Source organism: Thamnophis sirtalis, unplaced genomic scaffold, assembly GCF_051295495.1.
Source record: "Thamnophis sirtalis isolate CommonGarterSnake01/CBP01778 unplaced genomic scaffold, rThaSir2_p1.2 scaffold_8, whole genome shotgun sequence".
Taxonomy (NCBI): Eukaryota; Metazoa; Chordata; class Lepidosauria; order Squamata; family Natricidae; genus Thamnophis; species Thamnophis sirtalis.
Window position 1 is genome coordinate 48,565,282 of NW_028261388.1, and position 21,079 is coordinate 48,586,360.

Below are 21,079 nucleotides of genomic sequence, written 5' to 3' on the forward strand. Positions count from 1 at the left end.
CTTGGTTACATGTTTTCAGCTTCATGTATCAAAACTACAAATTCTATGAGCAACATATAAAATGGTCCTAAAAAAACAAAAACATGGTATACCTAATATGATTTTTCAAAGAGACCAAATCTGTTGGGTTCAATCTTCTATGTTTAAATGCAATAGCAACCTTCACAATATAATAGAACCTACATGATCAAGGTTTATATTCAAGGGGAGATGTATAATCATGTACATTTTCCCTATAAATCTTCTCTACAACTTCAGAAAAATTAGAGATAGTGAGAAGGGAGTCACAGCAGATGTTTCTTATAAACCTCTGTACATTTTTAAATTTATGAAGACTAACTAGAGAAAAGAGACAAAAGGGCCTTTTTCATGTCCCTAATAATGTGCTTTCCTCACATCTATAAATTGGGAGAAAAATATATCAACCTAAAATGTGGTGCCCTCACAAATTATCTTTACCACACCTCAGCAGTGCTCTTACAGAGTTTCAATACAGGAATTTTAGATAGCAAATGAAGAACTCCTGCTATCCTTTCCTGTCCCACACAGTGGGAAAACCAACAAGAAATTGCTGTCCTGAATCTGTCATAGGGAAAGATTGAGGCATCAAGCCTTGTTTTTTTAAATTAAAATAATAATAATATTTAAATATCATCATTATCACGAAGTACAAATGATTAGGCTCAAATTATCCTACTTCGTGCACCTTATTTGAAGACATAGTTCTATTGCTGGGAAAGGTGGAAGGAAAGAGAAGAGGAAGCAGCAAGGTAAATGGACTCTGCAATAGAGATGATGGGTACCTCACTGAAAGACCAAATTACAGACAGATTATCTCTCTATACAGTTGCTATGAGACAACATTGACTTTTTTTTTATTATGTACTGTGTGCTTGGTCTGATGGGACTGCTGAACTATAAAATAATTACTGTAATTAAATCAGTACATTTCTTTTAGAGAAATAGATAGAAGAGGAATATACTCATGCCAACCAACCCCCCCCCCCTCAGAACTGTATGGGCAATGAGAAGAGTAATTTGAAATACAAAGCACTCAAGCTTGAGACAGAATCTCTCAATATTTCTGCTTTCTCTCTGTCCAGTTTTCCATGGGAATAAATTTTGGTCAGAGATACGGCTTCTCCCCCTCCATGAACCATATTCTCTCTCTCTCTCTCTCTCTCTCTCTCTCTCTCTCTCTCTCTCTCTCTCTCTCTCTCTCTCTCTCTCTCTCTCTCTCTCTCCTTCCCTCCCTCCCTCCCTCCCTCCCTCCCTCCCTTTTACCATCTCTCCATCACATTCAACATTATATGTTGTATATGCACAACACAAACACCAAATAGCAGATCTATTGTCCTGTGAGTTTGATATTCCAGTATAAGAATGGAATATAGTCTCTCACAAGTGAAACACCCAGTGTCTGATAATCAACTGGAGTGGGACCCCACAGCAGATCTGTAGGCCAACTAAAGCCAAGCAGATCATTGTCCTTGACTGTGTCATCTCAAGTTTACCACTGAGGTGTCTTCGCTTGTCAGCTTGGGAAATTTTGTCTTGGGAGAAGATAGAAAATACTACTTCCAAACTAGAACTGAAGATAGTTGAAGGTTGCCTCAATAATAAGCTGATTAGGAGATGAAAGTGGCATCACAAAGACATATCCTTAAAATGATGAATAAAATACCTTTCAGTCACAAGAGACAGCACATGAGAATAAGCCCTAAATCCAATTGATGTTCCATTTAATTGTGTTCCACTCATAAATGGAATATATTCATTATGACATTTTTGCTGAAAGGATAGTTTATTGGGCAAGTTCTATGACACAATCATAAAAATCCATACGTGGATCACAATCCTGATTCACTAGTTAGAATACTTAATAATTTATAAAAAACAATGATAGTTCTAGATGCTTCTCCTACAAGTCTGTCTTTAGCCATGCTACAAAACTGTCCTCAGATTATAAAGAGCATTATTAGCTGTGCTACTGTTACAGCATTTTCAATCATTTTCATTAGTGGGGCAAGATAAGATAATATTTTTCATTAGACCTACTAAGCCCACTCTAAGATTTCCACATTGGTCTTGTTGGATTTTTCATTTTTCTGATAGTACTGATGACACTGATTTTGGGAAATTATGTTATTCAAATTAATAACACAATATTTCTATAGACAAGTTAAAGTTTCCTGTCTGCTTTTCTTGGGGTGGTCTGAATCTAGAGAAAAGTCTTACAGGACACAAAGTGTTAAGCAACCTGGTGCCATGCAGATGTTTTTATGCACAATTCCCACTTCCCCTTATCATGTATCATGAGATTGATCTAAAAGACCTTGAGAATATCAGGTTACTTGTCTCTGGGATTTAGGTGCTGTTAATACTGAATAGTTGTTGCGTTATTCTATTCTATGGAATGGCTATTTGAAAAACAGTATCTTCTTGAATTGTTTCCATAAAAAGAGGTCTCCAAATATGTCACATAACACAATTTATGCCACAAGTCATATTTTAGGTTGAGCGTGAACATCTTTCTTGATAAAAATCTATTAAAATTTCACTGAACAAATTAGTTCAAGAACATGACATATCAGTGGGACCATAAATAATTCTGTGTGTAAAATAACATTATAAAATAACTATATTTGTTGAAGTTCTGAACAGTTTCTTTGCAATCTTTGCTTCACCTTGACTGTATTGTCTGGAAGATTTCATTCTATACAGCAAGCATTGTGTTTATTTCTTCCATCTGTTGATCTTTTCATGAACTTATATCGATTGTTTATAGGCCTTCCTGAATAACATCAGTATTTGGCCACTGAAGGAAGCCAGGAACCATCCATTAAATGCAGTACCATTGACATCTTTCTGTCACATGTTTAGATATGTGGTAGTGGTGAAAAACAATGAAAGCTAAATTATAATTGCCTAAAATGCCTTGAAATGACCACAGGATGTTAGATGGGAATCTTACAGTCTTTACAACACTATATTTTATCTTGTTAGGCCATTTTGCGGAATTGTAAGAAGGCTGATCCCTTTATTTTCTCTACATCAAACCTCTGCTTCTAACTGGGAGAGGCATACTGTGAGAAAATGCATTTTCATACGCAGTACTGCATGACAAACAACCCTGACATGAATTTGAACAAGGCTTGTGCTGTCTTTGTAGTGATAAGAAACAAATTTCATGTAGAACTGCAAATGAACAAAAACATTTGTTCTCTGTACATATACTACTATATGATGAAGAATGATTTTGAATTCTTAGGACTTTTTAAAAAACGAACCTATCATGTCAAATACACTACTTATAAGCCACTTCCAAACTAAGCCAAGGATGTGTGCAAAACAATCCATCACTGCATTGTATCCTGTTTTGTTAAAAATGATATGAATGACAATGCAGATATCATAAGTAGATTCTTGGAAGTATAATTATCTCTAGGGTATGGTAATTTTTTAAGACAAATGGTTGTCAGATCTCTTCTATTCCATTTACTGAAATGGTACAGGTGTTCCTGCCTGAGCAGGGGGTTGGACTAGAAGCTCTCCAAAGTCTATTTTATAATTATTTACAATTCCAGGTGAAATAGTGCTGATTATTTCAATTATATTATATCCTTTACCTAGCTTGCCCTAAACATTATATTACGGTAATAATGAATCCCTATGGAAAAAGAGTTTCCTTTCATCAAAATTTCTGATTAACTTTTTGTGATTACAGAAGAATAAGTTAGTACAGTATAAACAGACCAATTAGATACAATAGCAGAGTTGGAAGGGACCCTGGAGGTCTTCTAGTCCAGCCCCCTGCCTACGCAGGAAACCCTATACCATTTCAGACAAATGGCTATCCAACATCTTCTTAAAGACTCCCAGTGTTGGGGCATTCATAACTTCTGGAGATTAATTGTTCTAACTGTCAGGAAATTTCACCTCAGTTCTAAGTTGCTTCTCTCCTTGATTAGTTTCCACCCATTGCTTCTTGTTCTACCCTCAAGTCCTTTGGAGAATAACTTGACTCCCTCCTTACCTAGACATTATAAAAGTGGTATTAACACTTCACATGATCTTGATTTTATTCCTCTATTTATGCAGCCTAGAACTGTGTTGGCTTTTTTGACAGCTGCTGCACACTGCTGGCTCATATTTAAATGGTTGTGCATTAGGATTCCAAGATCCCTCTCACAGTTACTACTATTGAGCAAGGTACCACCTATACTGTATGTGTGCATTTTGTTTTTCTTGCCTAAATATAGAACCTTACTTTTGTTTACCTTAGATCTATAAATATCTTGTTAGGAATACAAGTATCTATTAAATTACCCAGTTTACTAATAAGAATGCTTAAGTTCTTTATAGATAGAACATTTAAAAAAACTTTCTGTACAGATAGAAACTTCCCAGTTGCCACTGTAGCTAGTTCCTAGAAGAGATATTGTCAGAAAGGTATGCTACTGTATACCTTTATTTGCCTTCAGTTCCCTAACAATTGACCCCAAAGTGCATGCATGTGCACACAGCTTTAATCCCCAAATGAATATCTGAATCAGGGGAAAATCTGGAATTACTTGTAGGGTATTTTGGTTTCTAATGCAGCTGTTACAAGTGTTGTATTTGGCAAGGGAACAAAAAAAAGGCGCTGCATACCAATTTCGTGAGCCACTGTAAAAGCCGCATGGAGGCCGTCATCTTCAATCACTGCACAGCTGCGTTCAGGAGAGCATATGGTTCCAACGTCAGCCATTCCCAGAGTATCACATGAATGATGCCCACATAAATCCTACAAGGGAAGGGAAGGGAAAGAAAGCATTTGAAGCATAGTTTGCACCCACAGGGTCTGACAGCTTTGAGCTGCAGTCTGATTACCAACTGTAAAGCCAAATATGGATTATAGCCAAGATAAGGACAAGACATCAATGCTATGGTTTGGACCATCCTATCCAAAGATGAGGTCCTGCAAATGTGTTGCAACTGCAATTGCTAGCTAGTAATCCTAGCAAGAAATCAAGAGAAATGCTACTTCGATGGTCTAGACAGGATCACAAAGTCCTAACTGTTGGTTGCTAAAATCAAATTAAAACTGTCCATTTATTGCAAATATTTATGCCACCCCTTGAATTAGTTGCCCTCGTATATAAAGTTATTATTTTAAGACCATGAATAATATTACGATGTATTTTTGATGCAATGAGGATTGCTGATGAAGATATTGGTGACTTTATACACTGTAAACCTTTCCTATGGATAACCTCCAACTTTGAGCCCTACATTTACAGACAGCATCCAAAGTATGGAAGATAAAACTTTGTTGGGATATTCCCCTTCTTTCCTTCTAACTTCTTCTAACTGCCTAACTTCAGGTCTAGTAAGGCGAATGACATCATTCTGTTTAAAGATTATTATAGCTGGCAGGCCAAAGTTCAGTATGATTTAGAACATGATTGCAATACAGTCACTGAACTCTGTGTCAACTTACATGATAAGGAATTGATGAGGTAACTAGATCATTAAGAATATTGGAAGGTGGGGTTGTGCCTCTGAGTCATTCTTCAATCCTGTGTGAATGAATACCTGTCATAGCTTTTTTCCTAGGGCTGAAAGAGTTATCGTTGGCCCAATCACTTAACTGGCTTTGTCCCTAAAGCAAGCTTCACAGTCTCCTGGTTCCTAGCTTGGTACCTTAACTACCCCACCAATTTCCATATAATCAATTTCCATATAATAATAAAATAAGAAGAAAAGGATAATATAATTTTCTTTAGTGGACAACCCATAAATGATGCATATAGTCATAACTTAAGCATTTATTTACAATGATGCTATCATATGCTAGTACTTTTAACTGTATGTTCCATCATATCTTTTCCCCCTTCCGTAAGAAAATTTAGCAATTATATAACAATACAATAAATGGACACTAAATGGCAATTCCGAATATGTAATGTTATTATAAAGACATTAGGAGCCATTATGCAATGCTTAATTGTATTATTTGTGTGTTCTACAAAAATAGGAGCTAATTATCTGTGAATGGTTAAATTGCAGTGTAAGAGTGTTTAACTGTACTAGAAATTATATAAATTATACATACATACATACAATTTAGTTGAAATTTCCTAATCTACAGTCATGTACTGTAACATTTGCTGTCAAGCACCCTTGGAGGTATGACAAGTCTGTTTATGGCTGGGTGGAAATTTATTGAGCCGAGGTGGTTAAATGCAGCACTGCAGGCTACTTCAGCTGACTGCAGTTCTGCAGTTCGGCTGTTCAAATCTCACCGGCTCAGGGTTGACTCAGCCTTCCATCCTTCCGAGGTGGGTAAAATGAGGACCCGGATTGTTGTTGGGGGCAATACGCTGACTCTGTAAACTGCTTAGAGAGGGCTGAAAGCCCTATGAAGCGGTATATAAGTCTAACTGCTATCGCTATTGCTATTTCTCAAATATATTATAAAGCAATTACATTTTTTGGACATCTGTGTTAGCAGAATTGTTCATTTTATTTTTGCTGCTTCAAAGTGAGCATCTTTTAATGAAACATATTTGTTGGCTTGGGGTATCTTTTGTTGACTGGCAGGGGGAAAATGGTCCCTGTTGATCTGATATTCTCAGCCAAGGAAAACATTCTGGAAAGATGGCAGATGGATAAAGCTTAGGTACTAAGAACAGAGATGAACCCTTTCTGGCACAATTGGTATTATGCAATTATTTAGCCAACATGAGAATTTCTCCCGCTGCACTTTCTCAAATGTGGATGCAAAAATGTACATATGTACTGTAAAATAACAAAGAGCAAAGGAAAACATTAAAAGAAAAGCATTTTGAATTGTTGTAAAATTAATTTCATTTAAAGGTAAACAATAATAAAATTATGCATTCCTTATAATTAACTTTTCCACTCTATATTTGTTTAACAGACTTGTGAAGCAATAAGTGCTATATTGCTCTGACTTGTTATTTAAAATAAGGATCTGGTAAAAATACAATTTAGGGGCAACCTGTATCCCTGACTTTCGTACTAATATAGTATTGCATCTCATTAGATATCCTTATTAACTTAGTGAATCTTTGAAAAGGGAAGTACAGCCTATGTAGGATCAATGATGCTTGCCTTTAGATGATGCACAAGAAAATGTAACCCAAGAATAATGTACATGCAGATGAAAAAGTCAAGAAGATATCTTGAATATATCTAGAACAGTGATTCCCAATGTGGGGCCCACGTCCCACAGGAAGGCAATTTGATTTTTAATGGAGGCAATTGTACCTTGTTTAAACCAAGTTAATGGCCTTTTAGGCTTCCTCCACATGAATAGAGTTCACTTTTTGAGTAAAGTAAGAATGATATGTCACCGGGGGGGGGGGGATTAGGATTTTAAAGATGCTTAGGTGAGGCATGGCCAAAAATGGTTGGGAACCACTGATCTAGAAGAATATCTATTTAAAAAAATATTATCATACTTTAGACTTTCTGAACTGAGGCACACTGTATTTAAAAAATGCTGTAATTCTCCCCATTACATATGAACTGGCAACCAGTTCTTATTCTGATATGGAAGTAAATAATTTTGATTTTTGTGTGTATGTGATTACATGTCAGGATATCAGGTAGGAGGAAGAGTGCACAGGCTTATCGTGAGCTTGGTTAATTACTAACATGCTAAAACATGCTACAGAGCCGAGGTGGTGCAGTGGTTAGAGTGCTGTACTGCAGGCCACTTCAGCTGACTGTTATTTGCAGTTCAGTGGTTCAAATCTCACCGGCTCAAGGTTGACTCAGCCTTCCATCCTTCCGAGGTGGGTGAAATGAGGACCCAGACTGTGGGGGCGATATGCTGACTCTGTAAACCGCTTAGAGAGGGCTGAAAGCCCTATGAAACGGTATATAAGTCTAACTGCTATTGCTATTGCTATTCCAAAAGATCAAGATGTTGCCCCTTGGATATATATGGATTAACGTAATTGTTCTTCCTTGTTCTTTATCATTACTGTAAGTACTGAACATGAAATAATCTGGATAAGATTCATCCTACAATCCTGTAAAAGGAGAAACAAATGCATAAAGGCTAATCACCATTCCTCATATGTTGAATTCTGTTGGGGTGCTATAATTCTGTGGTACTATTAATTATAGTAAGTATATATATTCCATACATAGTCTATGTAGGTAGGCCTGCGTGTATCATCATCATCATCATCATCATCATCATCATCATCATCATCATCATCATCATCATTTTAGCTATTGTCTATCCTCTGCAGGATGAAAGCATTTTCTGTGTGTCTGGCCCACAATATATGCTGATGTCGTTGATCCATCTTGTTTTAGGTCTCTTTCATGGATGCTTTTTTTCAAGTGGGATCCATTTTATGTCTGCCTTGATCCACCTGCTATCAGTTCTTCTTGCTATATGACCAGCCCATTTCCATTTCAATTCTTTTACTTTCTTGATGATATCATATACAGTACTTTCATTTGTTCTCTAATGTGCAGGTCTTTCTTTCTTGTCTTGAAATGCCGAGCATGTATTTTCCATGGCTCTTTGAGCCACTTGTAGCTTTTGTGTCAATCGTGAGGTTAGTGTCCATGTTTCACTGGCATATGCTAAAGCAGGTAGCACACACTGATTGAAAACTTTTGTCTTCAGGCATAGGGGGAGGTCGTTCTTGAAAATTATGCTTAGCTTGCTGAATGGCTGTTAACCACATATAATATGGCATTCCTTTACGTTATCATCTTCCATTGAGATCCATTGGACAAGGTAGTGGTCTACTATGTCTCATTCTCCAGATTTAATTTTCCCCCTTTCTTTGTTGAATTTATTAAACATAACCTGGGTTTCTTCAGGTATATTTTTTAGCCAAATGGTTCTCCTGCTTACATATTTAAGCACTATATATATTTACAGTATGTGTGTGTTTGTATATATACTGTACAATCTACTTTGTACAGTACAATCTACTTTGTAGAACTTTAAGATCGCAGATCTTTGTAAGCAGAGCTTATTGTATTTCTAAAGAAGTATGTTATATGACTGTGCAAGGTATTTCTTGCCACCAAAGTAAATGGGTGAATGCATCATTATTCATGGGGGAGGCTTGAGAGTCAATCTGCAATATGTTCAAGAATGGCTTATGATAGTAAATGTGGCAAAACTCTGATTAAAAGCAGCACCTGTGAAAACAGTTCAGATGCTCTCTAGGAGTCATTCCAATCATGCCAATTCCATTCTTTATAGAATATGTGGTTAAGTGAGTGCCTTTTCAATAATGTTATTTTTACAAGAAACCAGCCAGGAAATCCATCAGCAGGTTGTCTTATTTCTTCAAATACTATATTATCCTGTTTCATTCAAAGATTCCTTTTACTAATTTACCACTTCCGTGAAAATTACATACACCAACAGATGATATTATTAATATCCTGTACAGTAGTGATACTTAGTTACCTATGTGTAACCTCTTATGGAATTTTTATTTTGCAAAATGTATACAAATATTTTGAGGCTCTGTTTTTGTTAGGTAAGCTCCCCGTTGGGAGAGCGAGTACATTCAGAGAAGCGTTGTTAGAGTTGTGTTGGATAACACACAAACCAGCGTACAGAGCACTGCAGTTTAAATAGGCTTTTACTTTCATGGAATAGAGGTATCAGAGTCCATCAAACAGTCTAAGTCATACACGGATAAGACAGTCAGTCATCAATGTCTTTCAGTTAAGGGATAATCCAAATAACATAGTCCAGTATCATATAATCAGTCCAGTACTCAAAGTTTGCTAGCAGTTGCAAAACTTACAATAGCTCATGGCACTTTCTAACAGCCAGCTTCCAAAACAGATCAGATCAGCCCAGCATCTAACAAACAGAGAGCTAACAGTCATTCTGGCTCCCTCTTATGGCTGATTGAGGAACACAGCAACCAATCACATTTTACAGTATGATTTAAAGAAACAGGTATAGCATTGTTATATGATTTATATATTGCCAACCCAACCTAGATTATATTCCTAACAGGTTTTTTTTAATTACTGTTATACTATAGTTGTCCATATCTTTCCACAACTGCACTTGTTCAACTTCATTAAGAAAGTTGCTAGATTTGGAACACTATATTGCTGAGTTTAGGAAGAAGTCAATGTCTGGATTTCATTAGGAAAACTGAATAATCCATTTTAATTAAAATTAAATTTAATTACATTTAATTGTTTATTTTGCTGCCCTGTTTGTTATGTCAAGTCTTTAAAAATCTACGTTGCTTGTTCAATGGAACTCTCTTTGACCTTTACATGGTTGCCTATGAGCGTATCCAATGTGAATGCTTAATTGAGAGAACTGTTATAATAGGCTTTTATTAAGAGGGAAACTATAATTATTTGTTTTACTTTGTCTTTCCCCCATTTTACAAGTCTGCTGATCAATTAGAAAAAACAGATGATCTGAGCAGACCAGATATACACATAAAATACATTTGGTACCCATTATATACACCATAATCTGCTAGGAAAATCTGGCATCCAACATTTCCACAAAAAAGATAAACTATCTATTATTGTGATCCTGCATATTATTAAGTATTATAATATGGAATTATTGGGATGTAATGATTACACTTATGTATGCTATCTAAATCAGACATACAAACTGCTCACATGCTTATTGCCATTTTTTTCTTATGAATAGTAGTCTTGAACAGAATCAAATAAAGAATTAGATGCTTACTATGGTGATTGGTACCTGCTAATAATACAAATTAAGGACATAAGCAGAGAATTTATTGTAATTCATTGTAGGCATTTTTACATTGCTGCTGGCTCTTTTCCCAAATGCCTCAAAAGCAATTTGAAGAAATATCTCAATCAGCTTCACTTCGGTCAAAAGTAATGAGCAAACACTGATGACCTTCCACCACAAGCAAGCAAACAAGCAAGCAAGCTCCCATATTCACTCCATCAGAAGATAAAGGGTTTGCTTTTATTGATCCCAGGGTGTCCTTACTTCACTTCATTTGCATTTGTCTGGTCATATGTGTACACACACACACAGACACATTTTCTGTGAGAAAGAGTTAAAAAAATACCAGAATCTGAATACCTTGGACATGGAAATCAGGAAACATGGTGCAGCAGTTGTTTCATATTGCCCTGAAATAAATTGGCTCAGCTCTCAAATAGCCAATCTTGAAATACCACAGAGATTTACAGCTCTTCAGATTGCAGCAAATATCATATGTACAAGTCTTTTACACTTAGCTCTCAAAGAAGTATAATTGGGAGTATTTCTTTCATTTACTTATTTGCAACTGGTCTATTCCAAAGTGTTAGTTGTAAATGTGCTGTCTAATAGTTGGAAAGCAAGCAACCAGTATAGAGATGACCCAGTAAGGACCTGGATTCTTGTAGGATTTAAGCCTTTGCTTCCTATAATAGATTTTTCATACAAATAACATAGAGGAATAAAATGTGGAAAGATGCAGCCCTGGACTTCAGTGGGGGAAGATTGGATGAATAATAGATGTATCATTTAGTTTCAGACTGAAAATCAAAATGTCATCTTGCATTCATTCTCTTCTTGATAGCTACTGAAAGCAGAAAAAGATGACATTTTAATTGTCACATTGTAATAATTTAATCAACAAAGGTTGACATTTTTTTCATTTTTAATGCATCATCCTGATAGTACTACTGAAAGAATTCTGTAAATAAATCAAATAACTAATCAACCTGTAGCTTTAGATAAGGTTATAAAGATTTTAAACCATTCTGATAGGAATGGTTTTTAAAAAAATAATAGAAACAACTTAAATCATTAGTGAACTGGTTGATTATGAGAAGTTCATAAGAATGAGAGAAGCTCTTCAGCTCTACCTAGGCAATGGTATTAAGAATTGTACTACTTATGATATTGAAAATATTAAAACTTATTTATAGTTGGAATCCTCCAATATTTGTATAATCTTCTTTTAACATTGTATGATTTGGCAGTCTTCCTGTTACAATAACAAAGTCCATTTTTCAGCTACGTACCATATGATAAATGTGAATTATAAGAAACTAAGAATATGATACATCATAAAAGCACCCAACTTCCTCTTTGGTCAACAACTTCGTTACCTAATTAAGTTTGTGCACACAGATTGTGATGAAACAGTTAAAAAAGATGGGGGGGGGAGGAGGATAAGAGAAAAGCCACTCATTAATAAAGAACATGAAAGCTTTTTATCTATAAAAGGGAGAAAGTTATGATACACAGCATTAAACTTTACAGAAGTGATGGAAAAACAAAAGGTTAAACCAAGTGGAAAGTATTATCTCTTATCAACCATCCAACAAATAGAAGTTATAGATGATTTCCACAATCTTTTTTTAAAGGTGCATAATAGTAAATGTTTGTGGGAATGTAATTTGTATTGAGATCCTGTAATCCAGTTATCCAAGACAAATGTATGCTAGGTGAGAAAAATCTGATAATCCTTCCAAAAGATCTCTGACCTGCTTTTCTGCAACTTTCTGCTTTAGAGAGTGGAGGAGATAATAACAAATTCACTCATATTAATCAATGCTATTAAATAAGTTGATGTCTCTGCTTTAAGTTTAATACGTAAAACAAATGCAGATACTTTCTTTTTACCAGGCCCATGCTTTATTTGTTGATGATATATCACCGGGGAGACAGGTAATATGTCTATTAATATCAAGTTAATACAAGAATGAATACATCTAGTATTTTCATTCCTTTGGGGGCAATTATGGAAGATTGAAGCCTTAGGATTTTTCATTAAGCAGGAAAATCACACTGAGAGCTGAGGTTTTTCTTCTAAAGGATTAGGGGTGCAAGGGTCTTGTAATTTGACAGCTTTAAGACTTGCAAATTTCAATGCTAGAGTTCTTGAGTCAACATGACCGGAGGAGGAATTCTGGGAGTTGAAGTCCACAAGTCTTTAAGACTTGCGTGCTTCAAATGCCAGAGTTTCTGAACCAACATTTTGTTTGCTAAGCAAGAGCGTTGTTAAGTGAGTTTCACCACATTTTACAAGTTGGCCATGCCCACCCAGTCACATGGCTGGCAAGCCACTCCTACCCAGTCACATGGCCAGCAAGCCACTCCCACAGAGCAGGCCACACCTACAGAAGAGGTTCTAAAAATTTTGAAACCTACCACTATCCCAGCCCCTTGGTGACTAAAGGATGACATACACTAAAACAGAAAGTAGATACTGAAAATCTGTTTTAATTGTTATCTAAGGTAGGAATATCTAACATAATTTGAAAAAAGAAGACTGAAGGCTACTTTACTTTGAATTTGAAAAAACAGTCAGGAAAAAAAACTACTGACTTGGAAAGAGTTCAAATCTAAACTAAGTCTTAATAGGAGAGACTTTTGTTTAGCCAAGAGTGAATGAGGAAGAATATTATTACGTCTTTTAAAAGAGTTGCCTCTTTTCACTGCAAGACTGCAGAACATGGAATAATGTTCTTAAATTCCAGGAAAGCATATATAATTGAATATTAGGAAAAAACCCTAAGAGTGAGAGCAGATGGACAGTGCAACCAATTACTTCCTGTGATTTAAATTGCTCCCTCTGTGGGAGATGATAAATTTCTCTTTATGGGATGTCTTAAAACAGAGATTTCCTTTAATCTGAACTCCTGAATAGGATTTGATAGCCAAATTGGTTTTTTTCCCCAAAATATATGATTTTATAAAATATTTTAAGTTATGAAAACAAATAATCTGGTTAATATTTTTGATCCTCATTCTTACATAATGAAATATGGTGTGTATTTAAGGATTTGTTTTATATAACCTTTACACCAGTCACATCAATTTGTTCTTTTAACATTACATTATGTCCTATAATATTAGTATATAATATTAGCATATAAAGCCCTTTTGAAAGGCAGATACTCATTCAGATTTAAACTGTTCAGCATACTTGATAGTAACATTTAAAAGAAACACTTTCTATAGACAGCTTTGTGGTGGCATGTGTATACCTGGGTTAAGATTACTATAAAAAGAAAACATGTTTATCCTATATAATCAATGGTATATAAGGACAAGGTACTTTAACTATAAGAACAGTACCATACTAGCATCCTTTAATAAATAAGACATTTGATACATTGTCATATAAACAATAAAATATTTACAATGATAAAGCAAAACCTGAAATTTGTTAAACATCCTAGGAATCAGATAAAGCAAAAGTTCCAACATTGCCTGCCATACATGTCTTGATAGAATTGTCTTTGCAGAATTCCTTTTAGAACAGAAGTCAACAATTTTCTTCTAAGTTCCAGAAATATAGGCACCTGTCTCAGGTTAGCATTGGTCTCTGATGAAGAATGGGCCTTAGTCCTACCAAAGTAAATCCACAAATGTTTGCATCGTCACCATTGTTTAAAATCAGAATGTTCCCAATTGAAACAAATAATTCACTGGAAAATCTGCAGTGAATTTAAAATACACAATTTGCAGCTTAAACAAATTGAGGTATCTTGGTTGAAGTGAAGAGATGCTACAGTAGTTTTCTTTCATCATGCTATGCCATCATGCAGTGTTGGTATACCATGATGAGTAATTCATCCAGTATGATTTGTAAATCATAATTGAGTCCTCAGTTTTATATGTAGATCAGGCTACTGGGGTTTAAGTAATCAAGGTTAAAACAAACATGACCTATGAATCTAACCTATGTTGTATCACCTGGATGTAGCCAGACCTGAAACAAGACATAAAAACGAAGACAGAATGTGCATGATGTGAATATTATTATAGCTACATGGTATAGAAATCAAACTATATATATGAAGCAGGCACACCTTGACAAACATCTACCTTAAAAGTCAATGAAATAAGTTAAGTATTGTGATGAGTACACATAAAATGACTCATGTTACTTGATGAACTATGCAAAATATAATGGTACCCAATTTATTTTCATATCATTTTAATAAACTGATTAGTCTTCATTCTTACACCCCCAGTTTGTACAATATAATGAATGGGAAGAAAGATGTAGCTTTTACTAGTCCAGTTTGCCATATTCATATTCATTCAACACATCAACTTTTGCTTTTTTTGTTTTAAGAGATGATTAAGAAGATTAGAACAAGAAAGCTGCTTTTTGTTATAGCTGGATAGGTAGTTATCACCTTGAAAAATGGCTGAATCCACATATCTTATTAAACAATGGTTTGCTTAACCAGGATTTATAGAAAAATTGGCTGAGGCTGCATAATGCAACAAAACAAGAAAAAAAAACACCAAACCACCATATTATGGATTGGCACAAGATGTAAAATAAGTCATTGAGAGAAGTAAAGTAAATAACAATTTGTTACCTAATTTTAGAGATTAATTTTGTCAATGGAATTTAACTGTGCATGAAATTATGTTTTTAAGATCTGCAAAACATGGGGGGCATTTTCCTGTCCTGAAACTTTCTGTTCAAAAGGTATTTTTATATTTACTTCAAGAACATATAGCACAAGTACAGCACGACTAGAACATCATAATATTTCAAGTATTTAGAGTAACAGAAAAAAATACACAGCTTGGGTATTTTTCTTTCTTTCGCTACTCCCTCAACCAGAGTAACTCATTCCACAAACTATCCCAAGCCCTTCTTTTTCTGGCACTCTCCAGTGCTGTAGCAGAAGAAGGGAACTAATGGAAAGTTATGTGTTTTTCTGAAAGAAGGAGAAGTGGAATAACACTCCGAACAAGACATTTGAAACAAAAACTCCGTTTTTCTTATAAGATGTTCTGTTACACAAACAGTGCCACATGCTCCACACCAAAGCCATGCCCCCAAACTGGTTTAGCCAATCTTTCCAAAACAACATTCAGAATGCATTCCAAAAGTAGCAGGGATAAGACTTGGCAGACTGGGAGACCGGTTTCTATCTTGTGGATAGTGAGGTACTGCAACCCCACCCTTCACCTAACGTGGTGCACTACTCTGCGGCTGTGTTTACATGTGGTTTGAATTTATGTTCTTCTCTCCTGAGCCACACATGTTGTGCCTCACCAATTTTATTACTGCTTTCCCTCCATGCTGAAAATGCCATGTTAAGTTGCCAGCAGCTATACATGAAGGCTGTAAGCTTCCTAACACTGTATCACACTATTTGTTCCTACTTAATATCAAGAGATACAACTCTGGATCTGAGTCAAAGAAACTCAGAATCCTTTTACTTGCTTATGTCACATTTATATAATAACTTTAAAGCACTTAAAAGAGAAAAAAAAGAATACTAATGCAATCTGATGGATTACTGATTTTTCTATTCATATCTTATTTCACTGAGCACATTTTTTAAAATATTCCAGCAACCTTCAGCAATAGCTCATGCCAATGTACCTAGTTAAGTTAGAGCCCTAAGAGAAATTTAATGTATCACACTTAAGTGCCAACTTTAAAATGGAAAATATTCTATGGCTTACGGAATTGTTCCAGAAGCTGAATTAGCAAAATCGGTTAGGGTTAGTAGAAGTTGCATAGAATATCTTATCAGATTCCAGGTGGAATAAAAACATAAATGTTGTGAGATCCCTGAAAGATATGCATAGCACATATATCAGGATTTTATGACATTATCATGATGTATTAGGCATGCCTGTTCCATGTTACAGTTAAAGATCAATTTCCAAGTTAAGTGGATTCTGAGCAGATCTAGTAGGTGATGAATTTATCTAATGTTTATAAAAAGCCCAAGTAAGAATAGCTGCATAGACACTTGCAGTTGAAGACTGAATCCATAACCATACATATGAAAGGGATGCAACTTTCAGCACCACACTTATGATGCTGTTGTCATTTACCATTGATGCTTCTGCAATGTGATATCCAGAAAATGCATAAACAAGGTACTTGTGTGATAACACTTGCCTTCTCCTTGAAATTCCTAATATATAGATACAATAATTGTTGGATTTTCCAGCAATTATATGATATATAAATTTAAATTAGGTTTTCATTAGTGTCACAGTCAACCAGGTCATGGTTGTCCCAAAGGTGCTTTTTTTTTTTCAAGAAGCAACTGGACTTTCTGAAGCTTCTTCAGCTTTGACTGGATTGTGGGGAATGGAAGGATTTATACCCCTTGCAGACTGCTGGACAACTGGACTTGGCTAAATAATGCAAATGTCCAGCTGTCTGCAAGGGACATAAATCCTTTCATTTTCCACCATCCAGTCAGGGCTAAAGAAGCTAATTGGATGAGAAGCAAAATGTCTTCCAAGAAAAACCAGAAAGTCCAGTTGCCTCTTGAGAAAAAAAAATGCACCTTTGGGTTTTCATTAGTATTCCAGTAGAGCAGCATATGTAAAGTGCTGATGTGAATAGAAGTTAAACCAGAACCTCAACTATAACTCAGTACTAACTTCATAAAGTTCTGGAGGAAGCTGCATCATCATCTGACACACCTGCTATGAAATGGTATTGAAAATGGAAGTCAGTGTTCTTGGACTCCCTCAGCCATGGCCCCTTCCCCAACTTACCTCACGGGTGAAAAGAACAGCAGCATCATAGTGCTCATCATGATCATCATCCAATTGATTGTGCTGGTGCTGCCACTTGCAGAAGTTTTTGAGTGTGGTGGCTGCATTCTTGGTGATCTCTAGACCTTTCTCCTTGTCCCCCAGCACCACGACCTTCACAACCACCAGGCGGATGTGATTCTCAATGCTGGCATGTCCATAGAGCCGAGAAGCAATGGTGGCCAAGGTGAGCAAGTAGTGTTGGAGGCCTTTGCCATACTTTTTGGTCATGGAGTCATCAGCCACCAAGAGAAGTTCTACCTGTCTGGCTCTAGAGATAGAACGTTTCCTTCTTTTTCTAGAGTCCACAGGAGGTGCAAAAGTGATAGGGGAAAGTGCCATTCTGGTGGTCAGATCTATTCCCAGTTTCTCCTCCTGCCCTTGGGCCAGTTCCTTTTCATCCAAAAGTGGGGTCCTGGAAGAACCATGAGTCTCACAGCTGGGGCGGGAAGGCAGTGTTTCAAAGCTGAAATGATCCCTGAAGAAGAGATGGAGTATCTGACCAGACACATCTCCATAGATCCAGTCGTGAGAAGCCTTTTCCTCTTCTGTTATACCTTTGCCTCGGAGCAAAGGTTTCACCGTGTAGCGGGCATGCTTGACTGCAAAATAGCCATCTAAGCCACCACAGAGATTGAAGACTGCCAAAGACTGGGCACTCCCATCCACCGTGCCCCGATAGTAGCAGTGACCCTTGCCCTGGAGCAGCTGCTTGGTGGTTCCAAGCAACGCGTCCTTCTCCAGATCTAAAAGGAAGCGCTTCTCATCCAGGTAGAGGATGTAACCCACCTTGCCTCCTCCGGCATAGGTCTGGTCTATGCTTTCTACTATCCCGCTAGGTCGCTGCTCCCGGAGAAAAGGTCGGAGGAACCGAGTCGTTCCCAGCGCCGCAACCGCTTTGGATTGCTGCAAAGCTTTATCATAGGCAGGTGCTGAAGTTGCTGGGGAAACTCTGGCGGCGGCAGCAGCGGCAGCTTGTAAGCTTGCAGCCAGCGGCAGCAGCAGCGAGCAAACAATCTTCAGTTGCATGGTGCTGAGCTCCGGGACCGGCGATGCGATGGCCGGGCAGGGGACGGCTGAGCGGGGCGAAGACCGAGCGTTTGCAAAAGTGGCGGCGGCGGAGGCAATCGTTTTGGTTCTCCTCACTAGCTTTGGGGAGAGAGACGCCGCGCTTCCCGCGGCCAGCAGGCATGGGAGAAGTTGAAAGACTTCAACACTTCACTTGGCGGCCGACGAGTCATCCGGCTGAGGAAGCCAGCGGCAGTTGCAGCCACGCTCCGACCGGAGGAACCCCTCGATTCCTTCCTCCCCTTGTTTTATTCTTGCTCTTCTCCCTTCTTCGGTCGTTTGGCGGAAGGAAGGGGAGCGAGCGAAGGAGCGGGAGGGCAGAAAACAAGCCCTCGCTTGCCGGTTAAGGGAGCGGGGCGCGGGGGAAGGGAGAGACAGATGTCCCAGGTTAAAGTGACGAGCCTCCTCTTTTGAGTTGACGGGCGGCGGCGGCGGTTAGCCCCAGTCTGCCGAAGCGAACCAGAAGAACCCGGCGAGCGTTGTGAAGATGAGAGGAGGTGGAACAATGCATTTATAGCGGAATGCCATCCTGCAATGGCAATTTCAATAATTCGTCATTGCAGGCTGCCTCTTAAAGGGAGAGCTTCGAAACATCCACTCCCACACTTCCTTCGGAAGGGGGTGGGGGAGAAGAGCAGGGCAGGGGGTCACGGAGGTAAGAAAGAAAGAAGGCGAGGAGTGGGGGGACCTGGGAGGCGACGTTTGACTAAGAAAGGGGAGAATTCCCAAGTTTCCTTCAAGCTGCAGCCTTTTCGGGAAAAGGCTGCTATTTCTTCAGCAGTCAGGTTGACGAGATACTTTCCCTTCAGCCCCCTCTTTCCGTCCGGCCAGTTTCGACATTGCTCTCGTTATGAGCCATGTCAGTGAGGTGGTGCGACAACTTTGTGGGTAGAGGAGAAAGAGTGACTCTTGCTCAGAATTTCTCAGCAGAAGTTCAGTGAGCAAAAACAAAAAGAAAATACTACATAAACGGGGCTTTTTTTTTTTTTTTTTTTTTTTTTTGCAAACAGTGACTGACTCTTAATGTTGTAAGCTGCCCAGAGTCTCCTCATGGGCCAATGGGTGGCAAACGAATACCCATTATGACACTATCATTTTGTCTAAAGGAGCCTTCCACTTCTATGGAAAAACAGCACCATGCCACCAGAATTTGGTATAAGAGAAAGAAAATTAATTCATCTGCCCTTTCTTTGTCTCTTTAGCTTAAGGAGAACTGGAGAAGTCAACTGTCAGTTTGGAAGGTCTGAAAATGATTAGGAAGAATTAACTCTTACTGCAATATATGTGGATTATATTTTATTATGTTGTAAGCCACAAGGAGTCACCTCGAACCACAAGATAAGTAGCATATAAATGTAATAAATAATTAGGGGTCCTCGGTGCTTTCTGATCTTGTTTGTTTCCTTGCAGATGTTTCATTACCCAAACTAGGTAACATCATTAGTGCTAGCTATTTTTAAATAAATACAGTTTAATATTAATTTGAATTTGTCTAAACCTTTTCCTCTCTCCCCCCACACTAAGGCAAATGCCTTAAGATATTCTTTATTTATTGAGCTGTTTCATCACCATCTTTTGAAATGTCACACAATGCTTGTAAGGCCATATTAAAAATCAGAGGTAATAAAAAAGATAGATAATTACAAATGTGTGATGCAACCCCACCATTTTAATGGTATGATCCATGTAGTAAAGGGGAAAATTTTGATCCATGGCTGTCACATCTTATGGACTTCATCTAGAGTTGGATTAAGGAAAATGAAGCAACATTAGGGACTCATGAAGAATAAGTCATAAGCAAGCATAATTTGTCATTACTTAATATTGGCATTGATCATGAGGCAATTCAGCTGAGACATCACTTAGCTACTAATTTCCTATTTCTTAGAACTATTACTAATACAAACCAGTATCAGTTTTTATAGGAGTTAATTACTTTTCTAATAAGATGGTTAGTTACATTACCCATAAGACTGAATTGTAATAGTCTTATACACACACAGCTATTCATCTGTAAAGCCCAGTGTTGTTGTTGAGTCGCTAAGTCATGTCTGACTCTTCACAACCCAATGGACCACAGCACACAAACCTTCCCTGTCTTCCATTGTCTCCCAGAGTCTGGCCAAACCCATGCCCACTTCATCAATAACAATTATCTAACCATCTCATCTTCTGCCATCCCCTTCTCATTTTGCCTTCACTCTTTCTCAAGATCACAGTCTTTTCCAATGAGTCCTTTCTTCTCATTTGGTAGTCAAAGTATTTGAGCTTCAGCTTCAATCTCCATCCTTCCAAAGATTTGAGTTGGGTTGATTTCTTTGCGCTCTCAAGAGTCTTCTCCTACACTGCAAAGCCCAGTATACTCACTATAACATCTCCCACATGAAGTTGTGCATTGGACTACACCTACCTCTACCTACCAGTACAAACCACAATGTAATGCAAATGGAAAGTAGAAAT

At 37.4% G+C, this 21,079-nt stretch overlaps 1 protein-coding gene across 1 annotated transcript in view; it reads right to left on the reverse strand.

The window, feature by feature from the left end:
- Positions 1 to 19,618, reverse strand: part of ADAMTS5 (ADAM metallopeptidase with thrombospondin type 1 motif 5) — a 52,361-nt gene extending 32,743 nt beyond the window's left edge. Inside the window, exons 1-2 of the mRNA XM_014066754.2 lie at positions 17,513 to 19,618; positions 4,654 to 4,786 (exon numbers count right to left, since the gene is read on the reverse strand). Of these exons, the coding sequence (XP_013922229.2) occupies positions 4,654 to 4,786; positions 17,513 to 18,580 (1,201 nt within the window). The 5' untranslated portion in view covers positions 18,581 to 19,618. The remainder of the gene's footprint in view (positions 1 to 4,653; positions 4,787 to 17,512) is intronic.
- Between the last annotated feature and the right edge of the window lie 1,461 nt (positions 19,619 to 21,079).